Genomic DNA, 25,175 nt, shown 5'->3' on the forward strand with positions numbered 1-25,175 from the left:
AATAGAAAAAGAAAGCCCCTGCTCTGTAGTAAACGTTATTCTAATAGGAGAGACAGTATATTGAGGAAATTTCACCTGCAAGTCACAGAGAAAGGGCCCATACTTTGGTTCTTAGGACACAGCAGTGAACCATAGGCCAATTCATTTTCTTTGATGTTATTTCCACTGATAAAATTATCTATTCCTAATGCTGCACCATTTGACAATGCCAAGGACTTGGGTGCCAATAACTGTGTTCAGAAATTTTGGACTGTGTGTGTGAATAAAATTTGTATTATACTATTCAGATTTTTTGTTTTGTCATCTGTGATCTTTAGGTTTTCCCCACACATCCTTGTTTTTGAAATCTGTATATTTTACTTGGAAAGAGACCCTATTTGCTTATATTATTGATTTTCGCTTTTCTTCTAGATTGACCTTTACTTCTATATATTTGTATTCCCAATCAGTTATTTCTTTTGTTTCTTTGGTGAGACTTGCCATAACAGATTCAAGTCTTTCCATTTTGCCCATTCTTTTGTTATTCAGGCCATAAATTCTGCTCTCATAGTTCTCATTTCTCTTTTGAACCACTCATAAACAGCAAGTTGTAATTCCTTGTCCTCCTCAAATTCCACAGAGTCCTCTGTCTCATTATTTTTCTTTGTTTGGTAGTATTTATTCAGAGATGCCTGAATTCATATTCTAGATCTGGAACCCATATTTCCTCCCACTGTTAATGACTTCCTTATTAATTTATCTGCTAATGTTCAAGGTTTTTGAGTTTTTTTCTTCTTGAGATCTTTGGTAATTTGGGGCTTTTTTATTCCCTTATTTTGTCTTATTTCTTTCTTTCTGACTCCCTCTCTTCTGCTAGTAGTTTTCCTGAGGGCTGGATCTCAGTTTGTCTCTTCCCGTGCTGGACAATCCATTGTTTACCACACTAGGTCTCTGTCCTAGGTGATTTTTCCACGGACAGAACTGACCTCAGCTGGATGTTGGGCTCTTCTCTTCAGGCTTCAGGAGTGCTGCCCAGCCTCCCCAGCTAGTGTTTTTCCCCCAGTTTTCTCACCTAATCCTGGTAGTTCAGAGAGCTGCCAGAGTAGTTTCTGCAGTCAGAATGTCCAGTGCTCTTAGGAGGGGGGTGGAATATGGGATTGAGCTTTGTTGAGCCTCAGATTTGTATCCTTCCCTTTTCCCTCTATTCTTCCTCTCTCTTCCAGAGATCTTTTGAAGTACAGAACACTGGGTTAGTGCTGGCCATGGTCACTCCCCTGAACCTCTGCAACCCTGGCTCAGATCTCCCTGGCACTGGAGCAAGAGAGGGCCCAGGATTTGGGGGCTGGGCTTCTTGGTTGCAGACTGGAAGGTTTTGCCCTTCCTGAGGTTTGCTAGTACAGTGTTGCTGCTGGTAACATGGTCTGGAAGGGATACTGAGGGGGGCTCAAGGCTTGCAGCAATCCATGGGATTTTGTGGTTTTTAACTTTCTTTGAGGTTCTCAGAAGGAAAAACATTCTAGGCTCATTGGACATGTGATGGGGTGTCACATGTGAGGAACAGTGACCATAGGGAAGGGGAGGGAGGGAAGGCTTTAAAGACTGGAAGGAGAGGAAGGGGCCACTCTGTGATGAGGACTTTTTGCTGGATCCTTTCAGTGTTAAAGCCTTGGGGAATTTGGGTGTGGGGCTGTCTGTGACATAGTCAGATCGACTATGTTTGACACCCATTAAGAGAGCTACTTTGGGAGTTGCAATGATTTAAAATGGGAAGGGACTTGAGGTGGTGAGTCCCAGCAGTGGTCCAGAGGAACAACGTTCAGGACCTGAAATGAAGCGTGGACTCCGGGAGAACAGAGGTGAGGTGTGTGTGAGAAAGGGCCGGTGACTGGATGTGTGGGAGGAGGAGCAAGAGCCACGGATGACACTGTGGTTGCCAGGCCCAGGTGACCCCAGCTGCTGAGTTTGGGGGGTAAGATTGGCTTTTGGACATGTTGAGTTTGAGGTCCCTTTGGGGCTTCCAGCAAGTCAGAATATTTAACGAGCAGCAAGGGTGCTGGGGTGGGTGGTGGTCAGCCTTCCCTCCCCTGATGAGAAGAGGGCCCTGATGAATGACGTCACTGCTGGGGTCCAGGGCAGTGTTCTAGCTGTGGTTGAATAGACCAGTAGGAACTTGGAAGGCTCTGGGGGATGGCCCTGCGACAGTGATATGGCTTGGATGAAGGGCCAGCAAAGCATATTGGGAAGGTTCAGTTAAACTCAAGAGGGCAGATACACCAAAGTCAAAGAGGAAACTATCCCAAAGGAGAAAGTGGCCAGGTGTATCAGATGCTGAGTGCTCAAGGAGGTTGGGATCGAGAAAAAGCCTCTGTGCTTGGCAATTAGAAAGTCCTTTGTAATTTTGGAGAGGAAGCCAGTTAAGAGTTGAATGTCAGGATCCAGGTGAGAGAGGGCTTTCAAGAGAATTCTAAGAGAAGTGGAGACAGCAATTACAGGGTTTTCCCCCCAAGGAATTTGTGAAGGAGAGGAGAAGGAGAGTCAGGACAAGGGAACAGTGTTGGTGGTCAGAATGACTATTTATTCTGAGCCAAATTTTATGCCCATAGGATCATATATCATATATATGTGTGTGTGTGTGTGTGTGTGTGTGTGTGTGTGTGTGTGTGTGTGTGTGTATACATATTTATAAGTATGCATGTGTATGTGTATATATACGTATATATATACACGAATGCACTCAGTTACAATTGTTTTCATATTTCCTAATCCAAAGTTACTACAATTTTGATGTAGCCCAGGAATAAGAAAAACAGACATATGGCTTTATTTATCCAATGTGCATGTGCATTTCAGAGTTTCTAATAGACCACACGTATTGTGAATGAGCTGTTATAAATCTGTAATTGTTGAGCCCTTATTACTGCTTTTTTTTTTAAAAACACTGAGGTCCTTAGATCAGTTCAGAAATACATGAAAGGCAAAAACTTCCAAGTAACTTTCCTATAACATTTCCTAAAATGTACTGAGCACTGTGGAAGAAGCTATGCAAATGAATAATAAGATAAGGAAATAGTGTAAAGAGAACAGATAGTCAAAGATAGACTCTTGGAGAACACCTATTTTTAAGTGTTCACAGAAAGCCAGCAGAGGAGACAGACTATAGGAAATAGGAAAAGAACCAGAAGATTGTAGTGGTCAAAGCCAAATGTGAGGAGAATGCCACAGAACCACTACTTAGCAGAGGCACAAGCTGGGAGTGTTGGGGGTGGGGGAGATTAAGGAAGATAACTACAAACCACTCAATTAATTTGGCAGTTCCAGTAAAGAACAAATGCCACGTTGTAAGAGATTGAGGAGTCATTTATTGTGGCAGTTGTTTGTCCTCGAAAAGGACCATATCATCAGGGACCTGATGCAGATGTGAAGAACAGGGTTCAAGTTAGGACTCTTTTCCTTATTGACCCTCCCTTGACCTCTCAGAACCTATTTTCTTCATCTGTAAAATGTAGGTAATGCTTTCCCAGTGCATTGTGGGGGAAAATGCTTCATAAATTATAAAATATATAAATAGATTATAACTACCAATTTAATCCTGGTAGGAATACTGTGTAGTATATATGTCTACCCATATAGGTAGATCCATTGACATGGGTTATATATGTCTACCTGTAATCATGATTCTGGAGAATTGTCTTCTGAGCCAGTTTTTTTAGATCATTTCTAGTCATAGCTCCTAAATTATGTAATCATAAGAGAATTTTTATTTTTTGAAAAAGATTTTTTTTTTCTTTGCATGTTCTTAGTGACCCATTAAATCCACATTTTAGAATTAAATGAAGTTCTTCCTTAAACTAGGATTTGGATTTAAAAAAAAAAAATTAGAGTTTTTCTTTGATTTGCTTTTGATTTTTCTGCAAAATGAGGCTAATTATATTATTAATAGTTCATATCTGTAGGACTTTAGAAGATCTTTATTAATTCGTAAAAATGCTCTACCTTTTCAGCCTCAGCAACCAGTGATGGTACATAAACCGAAGTTATTTTATGGTGAATTTTTTGCATTTACTTGTCATTATTATAATACAAAGTGACTGATGAACCCATGACACAAATATTTCAGGTTGCTTTTAAATATATGGTAAAATCAACTTCACAGCAACTTTGCATCTTTATAGAGTACTAATGATGCACTTGGGGATGTGAAGGTAATGTTTAACAATAGACTTTCAGGGGTGGAGGTAGGAATGGGGAGTACAAGTACAATAAACTAATCATAATTAGGTTCATAATAAGTTTTGTGTGTGTGTGTATGTGTGTGTGTGTGTGTGTGTGTATATTTATATATTTATATATATATATATATTTTTTTTTTTGGAGGCAATCAGGGTTAAGTGATTTGCAGAGCTAGGAAGTATTAAGTGTCAGAACTCAGGTCCTCCTGAATGCAGGATCAGTACTCTATCCATTGTGCCATCTAGCTGCCCCTGCATAATTTCTTAACTCTAAATAATCAGTAAAGCAATAAGCCAAATCCTGATTTCTGAGGTATAAATGCTCACAGGGAAAATTTAATATTATTCTTCTAAACTGTTGCTATCTCAAGTTAGTTAATTCAAACTATGTATCACTATTATATTTCACAGAATCTAATGCTTGGAGGAAAAAATTCCTGAGACAGCCTAAGTTCTATCAGCATTTCACCTCTCACTTCACCATATCTCTGTCACGTTCCCAAAGAATTAGAAACACACAAAAGGGACAGTGGATTAAACTGATATTTACTCTAGAAAAGTTTTTAAAGTCTTTAAGTCATTTCTCCTAAAATATAGACATTGACATGGGTTAAAGTCACAAAGAAAGTAGACTTTTTTTTTTTTTAAATAACCTATGGCTCCAGCTTTACAAAGCTTTTGAATAAATGTTCATTGACACTGTATAAATCATTGATATGAAATGAATTAGTATCGAAAAAATCAGACATTCTTGAAGCCTTATAAGGATTTCATAACTTTCAGGCTAAAAAATTCACCTTTTTATTGGGATATACTTTTGGAAACACACAGAGAGGTAGAGCCAAACCAAGAGTGAGAGGAAGCATTAGAGACTAGAGTGCTAGATCTGATGAATGCACCAGTCTAAATTCTGATTAGAAAAGCCAAGAAATCATAGCAATCATTTCTCCAGCCCATCATGACTTAGGAAAATTGATAGAAAGGTCTGTGAACCCTGGAGAGGGGTTTTGTCCAGGAGTCTATGGTTATGGTGGTGAGCATATACTTTCTAAAGACTGAGGGAGGGTCACGGTATCAGAAAGAGATCCAAGGAGATTCCTGAGCAAGCTCTGGGTGGAGGAACAGGTACTGTCTAGTAACTCAGTCACTCACTTCCTAGTGTTGAGCCTCAGATCCAGGTTGGAGAGGAGTAGTGATCCTCGCTGTGCACTGAGCAGGGAACAAGTTCTGGGAACTAAATAGTAGCTGTGGAGACGGCACTGATTCCTGGAGCAGGATGCAGTATTTTAAATCATAGGAGACCCAGCATCTTAGTTGCTCTGAACTTGAAAAGCCTCCCAGTAGACCAGTAATGGCAGAATCAAGCAACAGACTATTAAAACTCCCAACCAGAAATAAGCCAATAGATCCAAACCTGAGTTGGCAACTTATAGAGCACAGACCAAATCAATGAATATATCTCTACCAGGATTGTTCCACTTTGGGGGGACTGAAACTTGCAGGTCTGGAGCTCTGAAAGCAACAAAAAATTGTAAGAAGATAGAAGCTCAATCCAGATATCCAGTCTCCTACACAAGAAGTATGCAGAGCCCTAACATAAAATTTAACATCCAAGAAATAGGCAGGAAGAACAAGCAAACAAGAACAGAACCTGATCATAAAGAATTATTATGGTGACACAAGTTGAGGATAGAAACATAAAATGGCATCATTCAAAAACATCTGCCAGCAAGAATTCCTAGAAGAGTTCAAGAATTAAAGAACTTAAAAAAAAAAATTAAAATTTAATTTAATTTTAAATTTAAATTAAGAATTTAATTAATTAAGTCAGTATGTGGCCCTTTACTTTCTATCATATCTTATGTTATCTCATTTTGGGGTCCAGAGAAGCATTATGTAATGAAATTGGGCTGCCCCTCATATGGAGACTTGTGCTGTTTTCAGTGACTTTTAATCACTTTATATTGCTGAAGCCAATTTAACACCAATCTAGTGAGGGGGTAAGCAGTTATGAATCATGGAACAAGTTGATCTCAGGAAAATTAGGATTCCATGATGACCTACAAAATTACAAAATGCTTTCTGTAGGGTATTTCCTTTGCATTATCTTCCCCCTCCACTTTCCTACCTTCTTTGGTGTGTTTGCCCATCTTTTAGATTATAAGCTCTTTTAGGGCAAGAACTGTCTTTCTTTTTACTAATTCTGTTTAATACAGTGTTTGGCACGTAGTCAGCACTTGGTATATATTTATGGATTGAATTGGATGGATTATTGGAGTGGTTATATAAAGTGTTCTCCCCCTTATGATTATTTCATTGTTATTAGTTCACACACATCTTCCCAGTTTCTCTGAATTCACCTTACTTGTCATTTCTTAAGACACAATATTATTACATCACATTCATATGCCGTAATTTTTTTTCAGCCATTCTCTAATTGATGGCCACTCAGTTAGATTCTGGAATAAGCCTTTTGCAGAATGATTCAATTTGTCAGCATTCCTCCTTTCACTTCCCGCCTCAGATTTGGCTCTTTTCTGATTTAAGTACTTAGAATATGTAGGAAGGTTGAAAGAGTAGCTTCAGCCACATAAATAGTATACATGTTACCACAGATGGCTGCTTGTTTTATCTTGTTATCATATGGTTTTCCAGACCCAGTGTGTTTTAGAATGAGAGGTGGGAGGGGGGGGAGTGTAGCAGAGAAACCAAAGCAGAATGTGGAATTGCTTCACAGTTTTATCAGACTCTCTAGAAATGTTGCCTACTGCTGTTCCACCACAGTTGTTCATGTGTGAAATCCTTTTTCTGATTTTGTAGAGAGGCAAAGCTCTTGCACATATCTAAACCAATTAGTTCTTTTTCTAGAACATTAGTTGTATGGAGGGTGAATCTGATTTTTTCAGATTTCCATATTCTACTTTTATTGGGAATATGCTCATGTGACTTTCCTACTATATAATTAAGATTTTATTTTGCACCCATGATCCTTGATAAAAATTGGCATGTTTTTATACACATATACTCACGGTTCTTAAAAATCTTTTTTTTTTTTTTTTTTGAACTATATATTACTTAGATTGCCCTCAGAAGTCCAGTGGCTTTATAATTTTGAAGGCTAGCCAGTTCCATTTCCTTAATTAGTGCAAGACTTATAGAATTTTGGGGGCATAAGAGTTACATTTCATCATTATTATCATAGTTATTGCTTTTGGGGGCTTTTCTACTATAAAATTAAAAAAAAATGCACCTGTGATTCTTAATAAAGATTGGCATGTTTTCTCACACACACATACACACAACAGAGTTCTTAAAAAGTCTTTTTTGAACTTATATATTACTTAGATTGCCCTCAGAACTCCATTGGCTTTATCATTTTGAAGGCTAGTCAGTTTCATTTTCCTACTTGATGCAAGACCTTTTATAGGATTTTTTGGGCATGGGAGTTAAATTTCATCATATTATTATAGTTATGCTGTGCTTTTAATTTGACTGTGCAGGGTCTACTGTTGCCAAAGTATTTAATCTCCACCTAAAAGTTCTCATTAAATAACTTATTATGTGTAGAGCTGAGCTCATAAGAAATAAGTAATTAGGATTCTTTAGGGGTAAGTTGAATGACTGCTAGCCTATAGTTTACTAGAGGGAATTGCTATTCAGGGATGAATTGACTTAGATGTCTTCTAAGGATCCAAGAATCAGAAAAAAAAAATTACTACTTCAAGATCATGTAGTACATAGGATGAATAGTACTCAGTTCCACATTATCTCTCCCCTTTATGATTTTGTACTGTACTACATTGTTTCTCTCACAAGAATCTCCTCATCTGTGATGTGCCTCCTTAAGTGAGACACTTAAGTTATTTCCTGTGTAGGTTCAAGTGAGATTGGATGGCTTCCAGCACAGGTTTGTCCCTTCTACTCTGAATTCCAATGGTGCTCTGTTATTTCCAAGATCAGACACAAAATACTCTGGCATTCAAAGCTTCTTAATTTAGCCTTCCTTTCTGGTCTTCTTACCTCATATTCTTTAACATATACTCTGATCCAGTGACTCTGGTCTTCTGGTTATTTCACAAAACAAGACCCTTTGTATCTTGGCTGACCTTCATTCCTGGAATGCTCCTACTATTCACCTCCCTGGATGTCTTGAAGTCCTAACTAAAATCCCATCTTTAAGTGGAAGTCTTCCCTCAACCTCTTTTAATTCTAATGACTTCTAGTTAATTATTTCCTATTTATCCTGTAGGTAACTTGCTTTGTATGTATCTGTATGTTGTCTCCTTCATTAGATTGTAAGCTCTGTGAAGGAAAGGACTTTCTTGGGTCTCATTTTATATCCCTGGGACTTGACACAAGTGCCTAAGCATATAGTAGGTGCTTAATAATGTTTATTTATTGATTGATGATCATTGGGATTCCTTCCAGCTTTGATTCAGAGATCATTAAAAGAGTTTTAGATGAGGAGATCTGGGTTAAAATCTGACTTCAGATATTTACTTGCTGTGGATCTTGGACAGATAATGTCATTTTGTCAGAGCTTGTTTTTTTGTAAAATGAGAATAATTCTTACATTATCTGTCTCACAGGGTTCTGGTGAGGAAAATACTCTGACAATCTTAAAGTGGTATATAAGTAAGAATTGTTATTATTTCTTTGGCACAACATAGTTAAACAGTGTGTACTTTATTACCCGTCATTTCTTGTGAAAGTCCCAACACTGGATTACTAGCACCATCTGCTACTTTCACTTTTCACAGACTGCTGAACAAAAGTGAAGCAAATCATGAAACTGTGTCGACTGGTTCTGCTACAAATTTTTGTTGCATAATCTTAATTGGTCCCTCACAGGACCAAGACATCTTTTCCTTCCCTCCTTAATCCGTTTACTATCCCACTCATTCATCATAACAACCAATCCAAACTTTCCATCCCTCTTCTCACACACTTAGCTGAGGATCTTGTGTGTCCCCCTCACCCACCGATGGAGACCACTCACTAAGATCTTTGTTTCCTTCCCTGCTCCTCTCACAGTCTTCCCCCACGAAGTTTTCCCTCAGTTTCATCTCATACAAAGAGCTAGCCTTTCTCTTTCCCAAAGCAAGTCCTTCTGGAAGCATGATCAATCAATTTATTTATTCCCTCAGTGCTGGTGGTCTTGTGATAGCTTGAGATCCTTCTGTTTCATTGAATGAATTTTTTCCCCTTGAAGTATTATGCTTAATTTTGCTGAATAGATGATTCTTGCTTATACCATAGCTTCTTTGCCTTTTAGAATGTCATGTTCTATGACCTCCAATCCTTTATTGTGTGTGTGTGCTTTGTTTTTGTTTTTTGTTTTCCTGAAGCAATTGGGGTTAAGTGACTTGCCCAGGGTCATACAGCCAACACGTGTTAAGTGTCTAAAAGTAGATTTGGACTCAGGTCCTCCTGACTTCAGGGCTGATGCTCTATCCACTGCATCACCTAGCTGCCCCCAATCCTTTAATGTTGCAGCTGCTAAATCCTATGTAATCTTGATTGTTACTCCCCCATATTTGTATTGTTTTTTTTTTTTTTTTTTTTTTTTTTTTTTTGTCCACTTGTGGCATTTTTTCCCTTGACCTGATAGTTCTGTAATTTGGCTATAATGTTCCTTGTTTTTATTTTAGGATCTCTTTCCTCAGGTGATTGATGGGTTCTGCCAGCGTCTATTTTGCTCTTTCTTACCAGAATATCAGAGCAGTTTTCCTTGATAATTTCTTGAAAGATGCTATTCAGTACTCCTTTTTTATTATGGTTTTAGGTAGTCCAGTGATTCTGACATTGTCTCTCCAGATATTCCGGGTCAGTTATTTTCCAATGAGATATTTTATATTTTCTTCTATTTTTAAATTTCAGATGTTTTGACATTGTTGTCTTCTTCTGAGTTTGTGTCTTGATCTGCCCTGTTACCATGTTTTGACATTGTTGTCTTCTTCTGAGTTTGTGTCTTGATCTGCCCTGTTACCATATCAACTTTCTGTGGTCAGATTCTATGAGGTGTTTTTTTGCTTTTACTTTTTGCTCATCTTTTTTGGCCTTTTTCCTTTTAACTTTAAACTATGCCCCTGGAGTAGAAGGAGCACTGTGCCAGGGGCTACAAGGTTGGTCACTTGGTGCTGTGTACTGATGTTACCTGAGGCCCATGTGGAAGCTCTTGTGTCTGATGCTGTGCTGAGGGGGTTGAGTGGGGAAATCAAAAGGGTCTGGTAGTTTACCTAGTACTCAGCTAGGATAATAGTGCTGGTGTCTGCTGAAACTGAAGGGGTGTTTCTGCATTTCCCCAGGGTTTCCCTGAAGCATGTGTTGGTCTGGCTGTTGGAAGCTGTCTGTTTGCCCAGGGCTTTGCTGAAGCATATGGATGTCCTGGTGCTGGTTTTTGCTGAGCACTGAGGCTCAGGATCTCCCACTGATTTGCTGAGGCAGAGCTTGCTTCTGGGACACTCCCTGTCCTGGACAGCATTCCCCTTTTATCTGAATAAGACAGACTTTTCTTGCCTATGCCCCAAGTTTCTCTTGGCTCTGTTGTTCCAGAATTTGATTTGGAGCACTATTTTACAGTTGTTTGGAGGTGAATATGGGAGAGTTATGATGATTTACTGTTTATTCCACCATCTTGGCTCCCAGAAGAAGATATATATTCCTTTAACTAAAAACTCATGTCCCAAACTACTGATTGTTCCATTACTCTCCCCCCCCCCTTTCACTATCTTTCTGTCTCTGTTTCTCTCTTTTTCTCTTTCCCTCCCCTCCTCCCCCTCTCTCTCATTCTTCTTCCCCCTCTCAATTCTTAAAACCGGAGGCTGGAATCATGATCATGTCACATTGACCCTGATATAGTGGGTGTCCCCAAAATCTTGGTGCTTAAAACTGCATTGAGATTTTGTTGTTGCTCTGTCATGTCTGACTCATTGTGACCCCCATGAACCATAACACACTAGTCCCTGCTCTTTTCTACCATCTCCCAAAGTCTGTCCAAGCTCATTTTTTGCTTCCCTGATATTGCCTATCTTATCCTCTGCTGCCCCCTTTTTCTTTCCCATTCAATCTTGCCTGTAAAGTTCTGTCGTCTCCAGAAGCTGCCGATCGCTCTCTGGAAGGAGATCTGCTGTGTCAACTCAAATCTCTCGGACAGATTCTTCTTCCTGTAGAGAGCCCTTGTCTCCAGACAGTTGCTTCCAACTCTGGTCCAGAGTAGTGACTTCTTCCTCCGGAGAGCTGCCTCAAGTCTGGTCCAGACAAGACTTATCTCTCGAGTGCTGCCTCAGGTCTGGTCCAGACAGGACTATTTCTCGAGTGCTGCCCTCTTTTATCCTCCCAGAGAATGGGCGTGGGATAATGCAAGGGCTTCTGGGAAAAATTACTTCAACCAATGAACTTGCTCCTCCTAAGCATGCAAGCTCCTCCCCAGGAGTTGACAGAAGTAAAACTCCCAGTAAAGGCCGGAACTAGAGAATTGTTAAGTACCGACTTGGCACTTAGCAAGAACCTAATATCTCATTATCTCATTAGCACTTAGTAAGAACCTAACACTTGCCCATCATCAGAAGGTTTTCCGATAAATCTCATTTGCTCATTATGTGACCAAAGTATTTAAGTTTTAGCTTCACTATTTGACCTTCCTGTAAATAAACTAATTTCTTTAAGTATTTACTGATTTGATCTCCTTGCTGTCCAAGAAGCTCTTACAAGGCCTTTCCAACATCATAGTTCAAAAGTATGGATTCAGTTGTCACAGCCATCCATGTACTGTTACTACAAAAACCATAATTTTAGGTATATAGATGTCTGTCCAGAAATGCCACTAGTCATTTGTTAAATATTTTTGCCATTTAGAATTAAAATAAGATTAAGTGTGTATTTTTCTTATCATATTATTTTCTCCAATTTAATTTAAATTTTTTCCAGTTACATGTAGAGATAGTTTTCAGTATTCATTTTTGTAAACTTTTGACTTTCAAATTTTCCTCCCATTTTCCCCTTCCTCAAGACAGCAAGCAATGTGATATAGGTTATACATGTAGTCATATCAAACATATTTCCACATAGTCACGTTGTGAAAGCAGAACTAGAACAGAAGGGAAAAAAAAAACATAAGAAAGAAAAAACAAACAACAAAAAATGGTGAAAATAGTATGCTTTGACTTGCATAACATTTTCCAATACAACTCGTTTGGAATTGTCTTGGATCATTGTATTACTGAAAATACTAGACTGACTGTATGATGATCAATTCTGATGGACGTGGCCATTTTCAACAATGAGATGAACAGAATCAGTTCCAATAGAGTAGTAATGAACTGAACCAGCTACACCCAGTGAAAGAACCCTGGGAGATGAGTATGAACCACTACATAGAATTCCCAATCCCTCTATTTTTGTCCACCTGCATTTTTGATTTCCTTCACAGGCTAATTGTACACTATTTCAAAGTCCGGTTCTTTTTGTACAGCAAAACAACTGTACGTGTGTGTGTGTGTGTGTGTGTGTGTGTGTGTGTGTGTGTGTGTGTGTGTATATATATGGTATTTAACTTATACTTTAACATATTTAACATGTATTGGTCGATCTGCTATCTGGGGGGGGAAGGAGGGGGAAAAATTGGAACAAAAGGTTTGGCAATTGTCAATGCTGAAAAACTACCCATGCATATATCTGGTAAATAAAAACTATTAATTTAAAAAAAAAAAAAAGAAAATACTAGACTGGAACTGGTCTCTAAGCTGTGGGTGGGTAAGGCCAAGCAAATTGGCCTAGAGATAGGAGAGTAAGGAATTAAACAGAAACTTAATTTTAATTTCAAAGTGAGGGAAACAGGTTTGCAAGCTGAAGTCCTCTTTGAGAAGCAGGGCTTGTGGCTTGTGGCAAGGGTAGGGCTTTTAACGATGGGGGCCAAAATAAATAATTTACACAGTTGGCATTTCTTGGGACAATACAGAGTGTTCTCGAGTCCTATGGGAATGGTCCCTAAATTGATTATCTCTCAAGTCTCAAAGAGTTGATGAGCCTTGTGATCATTTAGCAGGATTCAGAACTAGAGTTAGCTCGGAAGGAACACAAGTGCATTACCTGGTCTGATTCACTCAGCAGTTAAAATTATGGGGATTCTTCAGACTATCAGAAGATTTGATTGGTAACGTCCCAGGGAAATAGGGAAGCTCTAAGAAATCTAAACAGTTATCAATTTATATGAAAACTTGATGCTAGTCAACATGATACGTTTTTCCAGAGGGTACAGTCATCCAGATTGAGTGCAAAGGATTATTGATATACGAAGCTTAAGGCACAGCATGCTTGATGGGCCTTTGCTCTGAAAAAACAATATTTCTCTTAATATTTGAACGCTAATCCATGGACACTAAAATATGTATCTATTGAGGACAAGGACTTTGAAGACTTTTTTCTATTTCATTCTTCCTTTTCAATCCCCAGCACTTAACACAGTGCCTGACACATAGCAGTTACTGAATGCTGGTTGAGTGATTCCACATGACAGTCTTTCAAATATTAAAGGCATTTATTTTTGCTCCTTTTAGATTCTGCATCCCTGCTTCCTTCAACCATAGAAGTATGCTGTTTGCTTCTTTCCCTTCCAACAAATATACTTCAATTTCAGTTTTCTTCCTAGAATGTGGTGTCCAAACTTAGATAACAACACTGTGTTACTGCCATGTTTTTGACTTTGATTCTGTTTCGCTGGTATGTAGGAATTGAGTTAGCCTGAAAGCATGAGTAGTTTGGTCTAGCCTCTTCAAGAATGAAATCAGGGGGGGGGGGGGAGGAGGAGGTGATTTAGAGCCATAATAACTAGATATAGATTAGATATAGAATGGGTTTTCCAGAGATATTGGAAAAGCCATATCTAGTAAGATTTAAGGGAAAAAAGATTCGTTTCAGTAGTGTGACCAGGCTGATGCCATAACATCAGGAACTTGTGCCTAAGATGTCCCAGCCAGTCCTTTTTGAATTATTGTTTGATATAGGACTAGTGGAATAAGATCATTATTAGTTATCATGGTTAGTCTTGTCTAGGACAGTATTTGATCAAGACAGGCAGGCTCCACAATGGTCAATACTTGATAATGTTCCAGGGAGCTTATTTGATAAGAGCACAGGACTGCTGTTTTCTCAGCAAACCTTGTTTACAGGTAGCCTAGGGCAAACGGTTGCTTTTCTTGGAAAAATAGAGAAAGATTTCCCCATTCTACTGCTTGTCCCCCATTTCCATGATCATCTGATTTTTTTTTGGAGGCAATTGAATTGAAGCATTAATTTAAAGTATTCTTAACTGGACAGTTACAGCAAATTTAGGCAGTTAACTTATGAACAAACTAAAAAATGGTGTCAGATTCAAATAGGACCTGCAGACTCCTTAGTGACTTCAAAAACCACAAGTTAACATAATGTCTTGTGTTATATTTTTATTTATTTTGTTTAACATTTCCATGTTTATTTCTGACTTCTGGAATTTGACACCTCTGGTTTAGAAAGTATTGCTTTTCTTGTTATGTATTACAAAAGACAAACCTAGATAATTATTTCAAGGAGAAAAGCCCCAGCAAAATTTTGTTTTTAAGGGAGATTTATTATACTAAAGATTTGGGAAAACTAAGTAGATTTCTAATCGTTTTGGTCCTTGTTGGGAATACCACAGTGAGAAATGAATTACAGATAAAAACAACCTGCTTCATCTCTTGATCCTGAACTAAGGTGTCATTAAGAACCCTTGAAATCCTATTACTGCTGACTCAAGAATACAGGTACCTGTCTTTGTGGGCTATAAGTAAAGTTTCATAGCTTGGTATTAACAATGATTTATGAAGGCAGTTTACACAAATTTCTTCCTTTTTTTGGAGATTGGGCAGCGACTCCCTTGAACCATAGAAGATGTAAGTTTCCCTGTCTGGATTCCCATCTTATTCCTTCTTAATCATCCTTGTTCCATTACTGAACTTGACAATATGCTTAAATATTTTCTATTTCTTAAAAATAAAATAAGCAGTATGTTTACTTTTTATGTTTCCAACTAATTTTCATGTGAATAAAGTTAGTTGTATTAGCATTTTAACTGCAACCTCCACAGACAAAAATTACTAGATGATTTGAGGTAATTATTGTTTTTGTTACTTGATACCAAAGTGGTAATTTTAAGGACTTTGTTAGAAAGCTAGTAATTTCCTGTCATCGATTGACAGATGTTTTGCCCACAAATGAGATCTTCTTAGCTTTGGGTAATTATGAAGATATGCAATTTGATTTTCTCTTGGTACTTCAAAACTCACATTCGTCTTCCTGTTTTTTGGGCTTTGTGGCAAAGATTTTATTTTTCTCTCTTCATGAACAGCTTGAACTGTTTATGAGAAGACCTCATTCTCTAACTATACTATTTTTGACTTCTTCTAGGTTCTTATCCCTCCCCTAAAGCTGGAGCCACTCTAGTAGTGTACAAGGACTTACTTGTGCTGTTTGGGGGTTGGACACGGCCAAGCCCTTATCCTCTGCATCAACCCGAGAGGTTCTTTGATGAAATACACACTTACTCACCCTCTAAAAATTGGTAAGCATTGTAGAGGAGAGCCTTGCAGATCAGGAACTTCCTTCTCTGAAGGCATTAGCAAATGAGAAAATGTGTTTAACATTTTGTTACATGAAATAGTGGAGTGTTACTTTACCATAAGAAATTACCAAAATGAAGAAGTCAAAGGGGCTTGGGAATACTTAATGTGAACTGACTCAGTAAAATAGCCAAGAAAACAACAGACATTATGAATATAGCTCTGTACATGGACAAAATAAAAGTAGATTCGATGCTGTCCCCAAAAAGAGAAGAGATTCACCCCTTTCTTAGTAGAGGTCAAAGACTTGTCAATTGATATGTTGGCTAATTTTGTTGAACTATCCTTCCCTCCTTTTTTATTCTGTTATAAATATTAGCTTGTTAGGGAGGAGAGGTGTGTGTAAAACTAAAATAATAAAAATTTCAACATGAAAAAAAGAACAGTGATCCATATACTTGCCTTTTGATATTAATAAAATTTTCTTGTAATGAAAAAGTTGGAGTGATTGCTACCTCTAATCCTGAAATGAGTAATAACAGCCCTTTTGATACCCTTAAAACCTTGGCTGCTCTCATTTTTAGAGTGCCTTGTACCGTGAGGATCAGGTAGTTTGTAAAATAAATGAGTCCTTATCCCCTCTTGTATTTTCCCAGACTCCTAATAGCTTGAAAGTTTATTCTTTACCAAATGAAGTTTCCTTTCTCTATAATGAAATAAATACTGAGCACAGGGCTCTTCCCCAGGAAGGCCTGTGAAATGTTGAATGATTGGTTCAGTGAGGTAAAATACAGAAAAATTGCTCTTTGTTCATTGTAGGGGCTCATTCAACAAGCCAGTTTGAAGGCATTGTGAGCTACTTAGACATTTCACATGGGCCCCCTACAGTAAGAATTTAGATTTAGATTTTTAAAATATGGCAGTGTGGAGTTGGGGACTATCTATAGATAGTGGCTTCCAGTGTTTAAACTGCATATCTCGGTTCCTTTCTGTCCCCTTTCAATAGGTGGAATTGCATCGTGACAACGCATGGGCCCCCACCTATGGCAGGCCACTCCTCCTGTGTGATAGAGGACAAGATGATTGTCTTTGGGGGTTCCCTTGGATCCCGGCAAATGTAAGTAGGTGTAGCTTGTTGGTCAGACGCTGGATCTCTCCTGGCAGTCTGCTCTTCGTGCCATTCTGGAAGCACGGCCGAGTCCAGTGCGCAGGAAGAACGACCCAGGTCATTTACCGGCGGGCTGGCTCGGGCACAGTCACTTCTGAACCCTGCTTCCTTCACTATGAGAGGAGGAGATCAGACTCAGTCATCTTCAGCATGAGGGAACACAGGGTGGAGATTACTGATCGTTTAGTTCTTTTATTAAGTACATATCGAGCACAGAAGGAGGAGCACAGGGCAGGGTCTTACAGAGGGGCTCGGGGATACAAGGATAAGACACAGTCCTGAGGATCATCTCTTATGTGTTTGTGCATAAACCCATGAATTTCTTTGTGCGCTTCAGTTTTTGACCTAAGAGGGGCTGGGGAAGCTTCAAAGGGGTAGGCAGAGAGAGGATAGGGCTTTACAGGAGGGGAAGGGAGCAGGAGGAGCAGGGTTAGTTGTAGTCGTCTCGGCCCAAGCTGCCTGTGTCTCCTCTTCTCTATCACTGTGGGAAGGACATGGTTGAGGCCGGGGATGGCAGAGTCCAAGCTTATTGTTTATGCCAGTGGCTGTCAGCTGCAGGAGCACTTCAGCAGTTCTCCCTGATGTTCTGCTGTGACATTTCCAAGAGGAAAAACACTTATAGAAAGGGCTCTCCTTCGTGATGGCTGGAAGCGCTTCCCATCTTACCATGGTGACCGGCACATAGAGAGAGATGATTCAGTTCACCAAGGGATATTCAGGAAAGTCATTTTAGCTTATTGCAAATTGTTTCACCTTAAAATGCAAAAGGTGGTACTGGAGTCACAGGACTCAAGTTCTAGCCCTGCCACTGGCTGCCCCTGTGAACTTGGGCAAGTCACCTACTTCTCTCTGGCCCTCAGTTTCCTCATCAGAAATTCAAGAGGGTTAGAATAGAGGACCTCACACATCCCTTCTTGCTCCAGTTAGGTTACTATTCTTAGGAAGATGGAGGACCAAGCTTCACGCCTTGTTTCCTGTAAAGGTTTAATGCCCAAGTGTTCCAATGAAGCATCCCCTTGCCACATGCCCATCTGGCCTCCTTTAGTCTTTGTGAAATTGTCATTTTTCCCCCCTTAAGAAAGAAGTTGTCAAGTCCTTGGAGCTCCTAGAAGAACCCGGAACCCGGTGTTGGGCTGTTCTCATTTTTCTTCTGACCTTTGCCTTGAGAAGAAGTAGTCAGGAAGGGGTCCTCATGTCCCCTGTCCTTGGACGAGTTCCTCTGGGTGTTAGTTAGTGCATAGACCTTATCCCCCAAAGCAGCAGCTTTATGCAGTGGAGAGAGAGAGGTGAGAGGCCAAGGGCTTGATCTTGCCTCTGCTACTCAGGAGTGACCCCAGAAAGAATGCCATTCCTTCTAGTCTCTTCACCTCTGAAGTAATGTGGGAATCATTTGTGTGTTCTCCATCCACTCTTTGTGCTGGCCTTCTTCTCTGCAGAGATGCTCACCTGAACAACAGGCTTGCTCAAGCGTGTCGGTCCTGCTTACTCTGCTAGCTAGTTACCAGGGTCTCTGTGCCACCTTGTATAATTGTGTTCTTATCTTTTAGGAGCAATGATGTTTGGGTTCTTGATCTTGAGCAGTGGGCCTGGTCCAAGCCTAATGTCTCAGGCCCCAGCCCTCACCCTCGAGGCGGCCAGTCTCAGGTGCTTAGTAGTTACTTTTATTCTTCAACATATTCCATAACATATTTTGGTTGGGAGCAAGAGGGGGGGCTCTTGAAGTAACTACCACACAATTATAACATGCCCTCCACTGAGGAGAATTCATTGTTCTCTTCTGCTTACATTAAGTTTCCAGTTCTTATTGGAGTTTATTTATTTATAGCTGGTGTGGATTTTGCCTCTCCCAAAGCCTTGGGTTCACTTATTACTTTTGGCAAGAGATGCTTTACTGTATAAATAACCACCCACAAAAATACAGTTCTAAGGAGGTATATTTCACTTCGATGGGAACTTTGCTAGTTTCCCTTTAGTGGACTTTTTGAACAACAGTTGAGTGACCTTAATTAAAAATTCCTCCGAGGCTCTTCCAGTTTTGAGATTCTGGGATTCTGTTATCAAATGAATCACCAGTAATTTGTAACTAGAATTTTCATAATTATGGGAAACTTTTGGCAGCCAAAATGATTAGATTTCCTATTTGGGGGGAGTGGTTTGGGTGTTAAGTACATGCTACCAAGGCATAAGGCAATTAATTCTGTATTTATAAAGTTATTTTAAATTCCTTCTCTTCCCACCTTCCTTGGGCTCTTCCAGATTGTCATCGATGATGAAACTATCCTGATCCTTGGAGGATGTGGTGGTCCAAATGCAGTAAGTACAGAGTACATGACTTAAGAACCAGCTGCTTTGAGCAGTTTGGGAAACATGCTTCTTAGATCCCAAGGCCCTGGGAGAACTTTGTTCTCACCTTTCCTTAATCTACAGTGTGTTCCTTTTGTCATCTCACTTCCTTAGGGAAAGCTGCTACTGAGCATCCCTTTGGGGCTTCACTGAGAGCCGAGAATCAGGGATCCTGGCCCTGGCAGGAAACATGTGGCTTTGGGCGAAGCTCTCCTGGTTCACAGGACAGCTCTTTTGTACTTACAGAAAGTCCTTAAGAATTAGGATGTCATATTTAATATGTATAAGACTGCCTGTCATCTAGGGAAAGGGGTGGAGGGAAGGAAGGGAAAAATTGGAATAGAAGTGAGTGCAAGGGATAATGTTGTAAAAAATTACCCATGCATATGTACTGTCAATAAAAAGTTATAATTATAAAATTAAAAAGAAGAAGAAAAGAGAAAAAAAAAAAAGAATTAGGATGTCAGTGGAAACTTTAGTCAATACTCAGGCTCTTTTCTCCTGTACTTGAGATGTTTTTTCCCTATGTTTCACAGAGAAACTTTGCATAGCTATGTTTTGTACACAGTAGGTATTTTGCAAATGTTAGTTGAATTGGGCAAGATTTGAAATTTTTTTCATCTTTGGTTCACAAAGTCAAAAACTGGGTGTCTGATGTAGCACTTGTGATTCTTTGGGGGACCCTATCCATAGCCCAGTGCCCTGGGGGTCTCTGCAATATGTGCCTCTTCATGAAATGTTCTACATTGAGCCTGAGCTGCAGGCATGTCTGGGTTTCTCCTTACAGCTGTTTAAGGATGCTTGGTTACTGCATATGCACTCCAGCCCCTGGACCTGGCAACCCCTCAGAGTAGAGAATGAAGACCATGGAGCCCCAGAGCTCTGGTGCCACCCAGCCTGCCGGGTAAGCCTGGGATGGGAGCAGCACTTGGGGGGCAGAGTGGGCAGTGAGATAGCTTTTTAGATGTCGGAGGAAGTCTGAGTGAGCCGAGAGCTTTCTCCACCTGCTCAGGTGGTTTGGTAGCCTCTCTCTCCAGGGTACTGGCCTTGACCCTGCAACAGCTCTCCCATCCATGCTGCTGTGATTTCATTACAACAATAGCTGAGAAAGAACATGGTGACTCTTGTCTCCTGAAAGAGAAAGTACTTCCTATGTGCAGTAGCATAGAATCTCAGAATTATCCTCATTAACTCACAGTGGAAGGTTTTTTTCTACAGTATTCCAATGAATGATAATTCATCTTCTGCTTGAATAACTCCAGTGAAAAGGAACCTACTACTTTCTTCAAAAATTTTAGATGATGCAGTAAATAGAGCACTTGCCCTGGAGTCAGGAGGACCTGAGTTCAAATTTGGTCTTGGACACTTAACACTTCTTGGCTGTGTGACCCTGGGCAAGTCACTTAACCCCAATTGGCTCATCAAAGAAATAAACTACAAAACACATTTTTTTTTACTGATATGTTTTGTTTTTTTAATCATTATAATTTCTCCCAGTATTCCTTCTTCCCCACCCACAGGGCTCTGCCAATTACAAAGATTGTTTTTAATGGTACTTGTTAGGATTACTAGGTGAGAACTCAGGTTCTCTGGACAGTGACAAGATGAGAATTAAGGTTGTCTGGACAATTACAAGGTGAGAACTCAGGTTGACTTGACAGTTCTCTGGCTCAGACCTTTGGTTTGGGCCTTTAAAGGGAGTTTACATCTTAGGAATTCTAAGAGGAGCAATCTCATTGGTTGGAGTACTTCTTCCCAGAAGCCCTTGCATTATCCCACGCCCATTCTCTGGGAGGATAAAAGAGGACAGCACTCCAGATAGGAGAAGTCTTTGCGCCGCTACATCAGGCTTGATGCAGCTCTCTGCAGGAAGGGAAGTCACTACACTGAAAAGTCAGTGTTCCACACTCATGTCCATTCCACCTTGTGAAGGAGTAGCTTGGAGGAGTATTCATCCCTAATCTCTGGCCCCTCCCCCTGTTAATTATAATTTTTCAGTATTCACTTCTGGTGGGTGTTTTTTTGATGATGGTTTTTCTCAGTCTCATTGGTGTAATCATTGTGTATATCGTTTTCTTGGCTCTGCTGGGAGTACTCAGCATCGGTCCATGTAAAACTTCATACACAGTATTTTCCTGATTCATTCATTACCACATTGTTTAGCCATTGGCACCCACTTTGTTCCTCAGTTCTTTACTATCACAAAAAGTGCTGCTGTAAATATTCCGAGTATATGGGAACTTTTATCAAAGTGATTTCCTTGAGGTTCATGGCAAATAGTAGAATCTCTGAGCTAAGAGGTATGGATATTTTGGTCACTTTTTGCATAGTTACATATTTTTCCACTACAATGGTAGTGCTGATTCACGGCTCCACCAACAGTGCACTAATGTGCCTCCCTTTAGGCATCACTTCTCTAAGACTGACTCTTCCCATCTTTTGTCGTCTTTGCCGGGTGTGAAGCAAAACCTTGGAATTATTTTGATTTTCATTTCTGTTATTAGTAGTGCTTCTTTCATGTTAGGACTTTGACATTCTTTATAGAACTGATTATATCCTTTGACTATTGGGGAATGATTTTTAGTCTTTCATAGATATTAGTTATTTCTTTATGTTGGATACCAAACTTTTACCTAAGAAACTTAATACAAAAGATTTTTCCCCCTCTTTTGATTTCTTCACTTTTCATCCTAGTTACATTAATATGTGTGTGTGTAGAAGCTCTTTATTTTATATAATTGAAGTCATCTATTTTTTTCTAAATTGCTGCTGTCATTTGGTTAAGAGTATATTTCCTCCCATAACTGTGAAAGGTACATGACTTGTTCTCTTTTAATATTTGATGGCAGGATTTTAATATTAAAGTTGGGTATCCTTTTTGTTTATCATAGACTATGATAGTGTTGGTCTAGTGTTGTTTCTCCCACACTGCTTTTCAGTTTTCCCCAGCAGTTTTTTATCAAGCAGGTAGTTCTTTCCTAAGTAATTTATATTTCCCAGTTTATTGGGCATTGGTTTATTGAATTTCATTGTTTTTTATTCTCTTGTGTCTACTCTCTTTCACCGATGTATTTGTCTGTTTTTAAACAATACTAAATGAATCCACTGTCTTCTGAGGCAGCTTGTAGAACTTTTGCAAAGCTCTAGGATATATTTCCTTACATTAAGGCTAAAACTGCCTCTGAAACCTCTTCTTATTACTCTTTATTCTGACTTATGAAGCCAAACATCCCCATTCCATTACCTTTCAGGTCTTTCTTTTCCAAGCTAAAATATCCCTAATTCTTTCAACCAGTCTCATGTTTTGGTTGAGGCCATCTTGATCTGGTCCAGTTTTCTCTGCATAGTATTGATGATGTTATGTGAAGAAGATGGGAGGATCACCTTCCTGTTCTGGACTCTGCCTCTATTACTAGAGTTCAGCTCAGGCTGTTGACTTGTTGAGCTTGAAGTCTTTTAAAATTTCCCCATAAGTCAGTGTGTCTCTCTCTCTCTCTCTCTCTCTCTCTCTCTCTCTCTCTCTCTCTCTCTCTCTCTCTCTTTTTTTTTGGAGGTTGGGGTTAAGTGACTTGCCCAGGGTCTCACAGCTAGGAAGTGTTTAGTGTCTGAGACCAGATTTGAACTTGGGTCCTCCTGAATTCAAGGCTGGTGCTCTGTCCACTGCGCCACCTAGCTGCCCCTCCCCATAAGCCTCAACTGAGCTACGGCTGTAGCCTTTGATGAGGTTCCCCGTTACCTGGCCTTTGTCACCGTGTTGATATGAGAGAAGGACTAACCAGGCTGCGGGTCAGTGTCCTGGAGCCACCAGCTGCTTCTGGAGCTGTCGGTTGGTTTCATTCATGTTAAATTTCATCTGAATCTGACTGATTCAGTCTCGTATTCCAGCCTGTTGGGCACAGTAGCAGAACTGATAGATATTTCTTTGTCTTTCAGGTGGGCCAGTGTGTGGTGGTCTTCAGCCAGGCTCCCAGCGGAAGAGCGCCGCTCAGCCCAAGTCTGAACTCCCGCCCGTCTCCCATCAGCGCCACTCCGCCGGCTCTGGTTCCTGAAACCCGAGAATACCGCTCCCAGTCTCCAGTAAGGAATATGGATGAAGCGCCCTGCGTCAATGGTCGTTGGGGAACCTTACGGCCCCGGGCACCGAGACAGACCCCTTCAGGATCCCGGGAAGGGAGCCTTTCCCCCGCCAGGGGTGATGGCTCACCTGTCCTCAATGGTGGAAATTTATCCCCAGGAGCAGCAGCAGTTGGTGGGGCCTCCCTGGATAGCCCTGTTCAGGCAGTCTCTCCAAGTACCCCGTCATCAGCTGAAGGCTATGACCTAAAAATGGGGCTTTCTCTGGCTCCCCGACGAGGGTCCCTGCCAGATCAGAAAGACCTAAGGCTGGGATCGATGGATTTGAATTGGGATCTAAAACCTGCTTCCAGCAGTAGTCAGATGGATGGCATGGATACCAGGACAGTTGGGGGGAGTGTGAGGAATCCTCCAGAGCAGACAAATGGAGTCCACACACCTCCCCACATGGCCAGCGCTCTCACAGGAGCTGTGTCCCCTGGCGCTCTCCGACGGAGCCTGGAAGCCGTCAAAGCCCTCTCCTCCAAGGGCCCACCTGCCCCTGCAGCACTGAGTCCCCCACTGGTGTCTTCCCCTGGGTCACCAGGGAGCCAGAACATGAGCAGTGTCGAGACGGTGCCCATCCCTCGCCCAGGGCCTGCCCAGGGTGACGGGCACTCCTTACCTCCCATCGCCCGACGCTTGGGCCACCATCCGCCACAGTCTCTGAACGTTGGCAAGCCCTTGTACCAGAGTATGAACTGCAAGCCCATGCAGATGTATGTGTTAGACATTAAAGACACTAAGGAGAAAGGGCGCGTCAAATGGAAAGTATTTAACAGCAGTTCTGTGGTCGGCCCGCCTGAGACCAGTCTGCACACAGTGGTGCAAGGCAGGGGGGAACTCATCATTTTTGGTGGCCTCATGGACAAGAAACAGAATGTGAAGTACTATCCCAAAACAAATGCCTTGTACTTTGTGCGAGCAAAAAGATAATATGGCAAAAACTTGGTTCCAAACCTTTTTCCTTTCTGTGGCTTTTAATTTTGAATTTTACACTGTCATGCAGGCATTCAAACTGTGAATTGGGCAAACAAAGAATTAAATAGTCCCACAAACCAAAACCCCAATTCCCAATCTAATGCTCGCTCTGGGCTAGGGTCAGATTCCCATTTAAAAAAAAAAAAAAAACAAATTATATAAAATATCTATATCTATATATATATTCTATAGCCAATTCTGTTTACAAAAGGGGAGAAATCTCCGTTCTGGTTCAGATAAAATTGTTGCTGTGTTTTAGCAGAGGCTCTGCTGCCTTTTTCTATACTGCTGGTAATTAGACCAAGAATTTAGGGAACAGATCACCTAAAATCGGTTCCCTTCCGAGAGAACTGAAGAGTCCCAGGTAAGAAGAGCTGCACGCAGGGTGCTGTGAGCTTATTTCCCCCATAGATCAGTGCTGCAAGGGCCCATCCAGAGTCTGCAGAGAAGCTAGTCTAGGAGGAAAGGTGGTGAGAAAAGGAGGAGGCAGAGACTTGAAAACCTGAGACGATCTCATCCGTCTCAGAAATATTGGGGTGGGCTTGACTTATTTCCAGTATCCTTAGCAAGCCAATGGAGGATCAATCCTCGGCGGCATTTACACACATGGTATTTTTAGCACCTTAAAATCGCTTTCTCCTGTAAGCATTTTTTTTTTTTTCTTTGAGTATCACACACGTGCAGCCCCATTTGTAAAGGATATAAGAAGTTGGCAGATAGTTCTCAGAAAGGTTTTGTCTTATTAGGTGGACAGAAAAGTGTCCTTTTCCCAGAGATTATTTTGGT

The 25,175-nt window shown here is 40.5% G+C and overlaps 1 protein-coding gene across 7 annotated transcripts in view; it reads left to right on the forward strand.

Annotated features, from left to right (window-relative positions):
- FBXO42 (F-box protein 42) overlaps positions 1–24,543 on the forward strand; it is a 101,948-nt gene extending 77,405 nt beyond the window's left edge. For all 7 annotated transcript variants that reach the window (XM_074306148.1, XM_074306147.1, XM_074306149.1 and 4 more), the window contains exons 5-10: positions 15,633–15,786; positions 16,791–16,901; positions 18,500–18,596; positions 19,209–19,265; positions 20,083–20,199; positions 23,229–24,543. In XM_074306148.1, the coding sequence (XP_074162249.1) occupies positions 15,633–15,786; positions 16,791–16,901; positions 18,500–18,596; positions 19,209–19,265; positions 20,083–20,199; positions 23,229–24,344 (1,652 nt within the window). In that variant the 3' untranslated portion in view covers positions 24,345–24,543. The remainder of the gene's footprint in view (positions 1–15,632; positions 15,787–16,790; positions 16,902–18,499; positions 18,597–19,208; positions 19,266–20,082; positions 20,200–23,228) is intronic.
- Positions 24,544–25,175: the final 632 nt, after the last annotated feature.

This window comes from Sminthopsis crassicaudata, chromosome 3 (genome assembly GCF_048593235.1).
Source record: "Sminthopsis crassicaudata isolate SCR6 chromosome 3, ASM4859323v1, whole genome shotgun sequence".
NCBI classification, from domain to species: domain Eukaryota; kingdom Metazoa; phylum Chordata; class Mammalia; order Dasyuromorphia; family Dasyuridae; genus Sminthopsis; species Sminthopsis crassicaudata.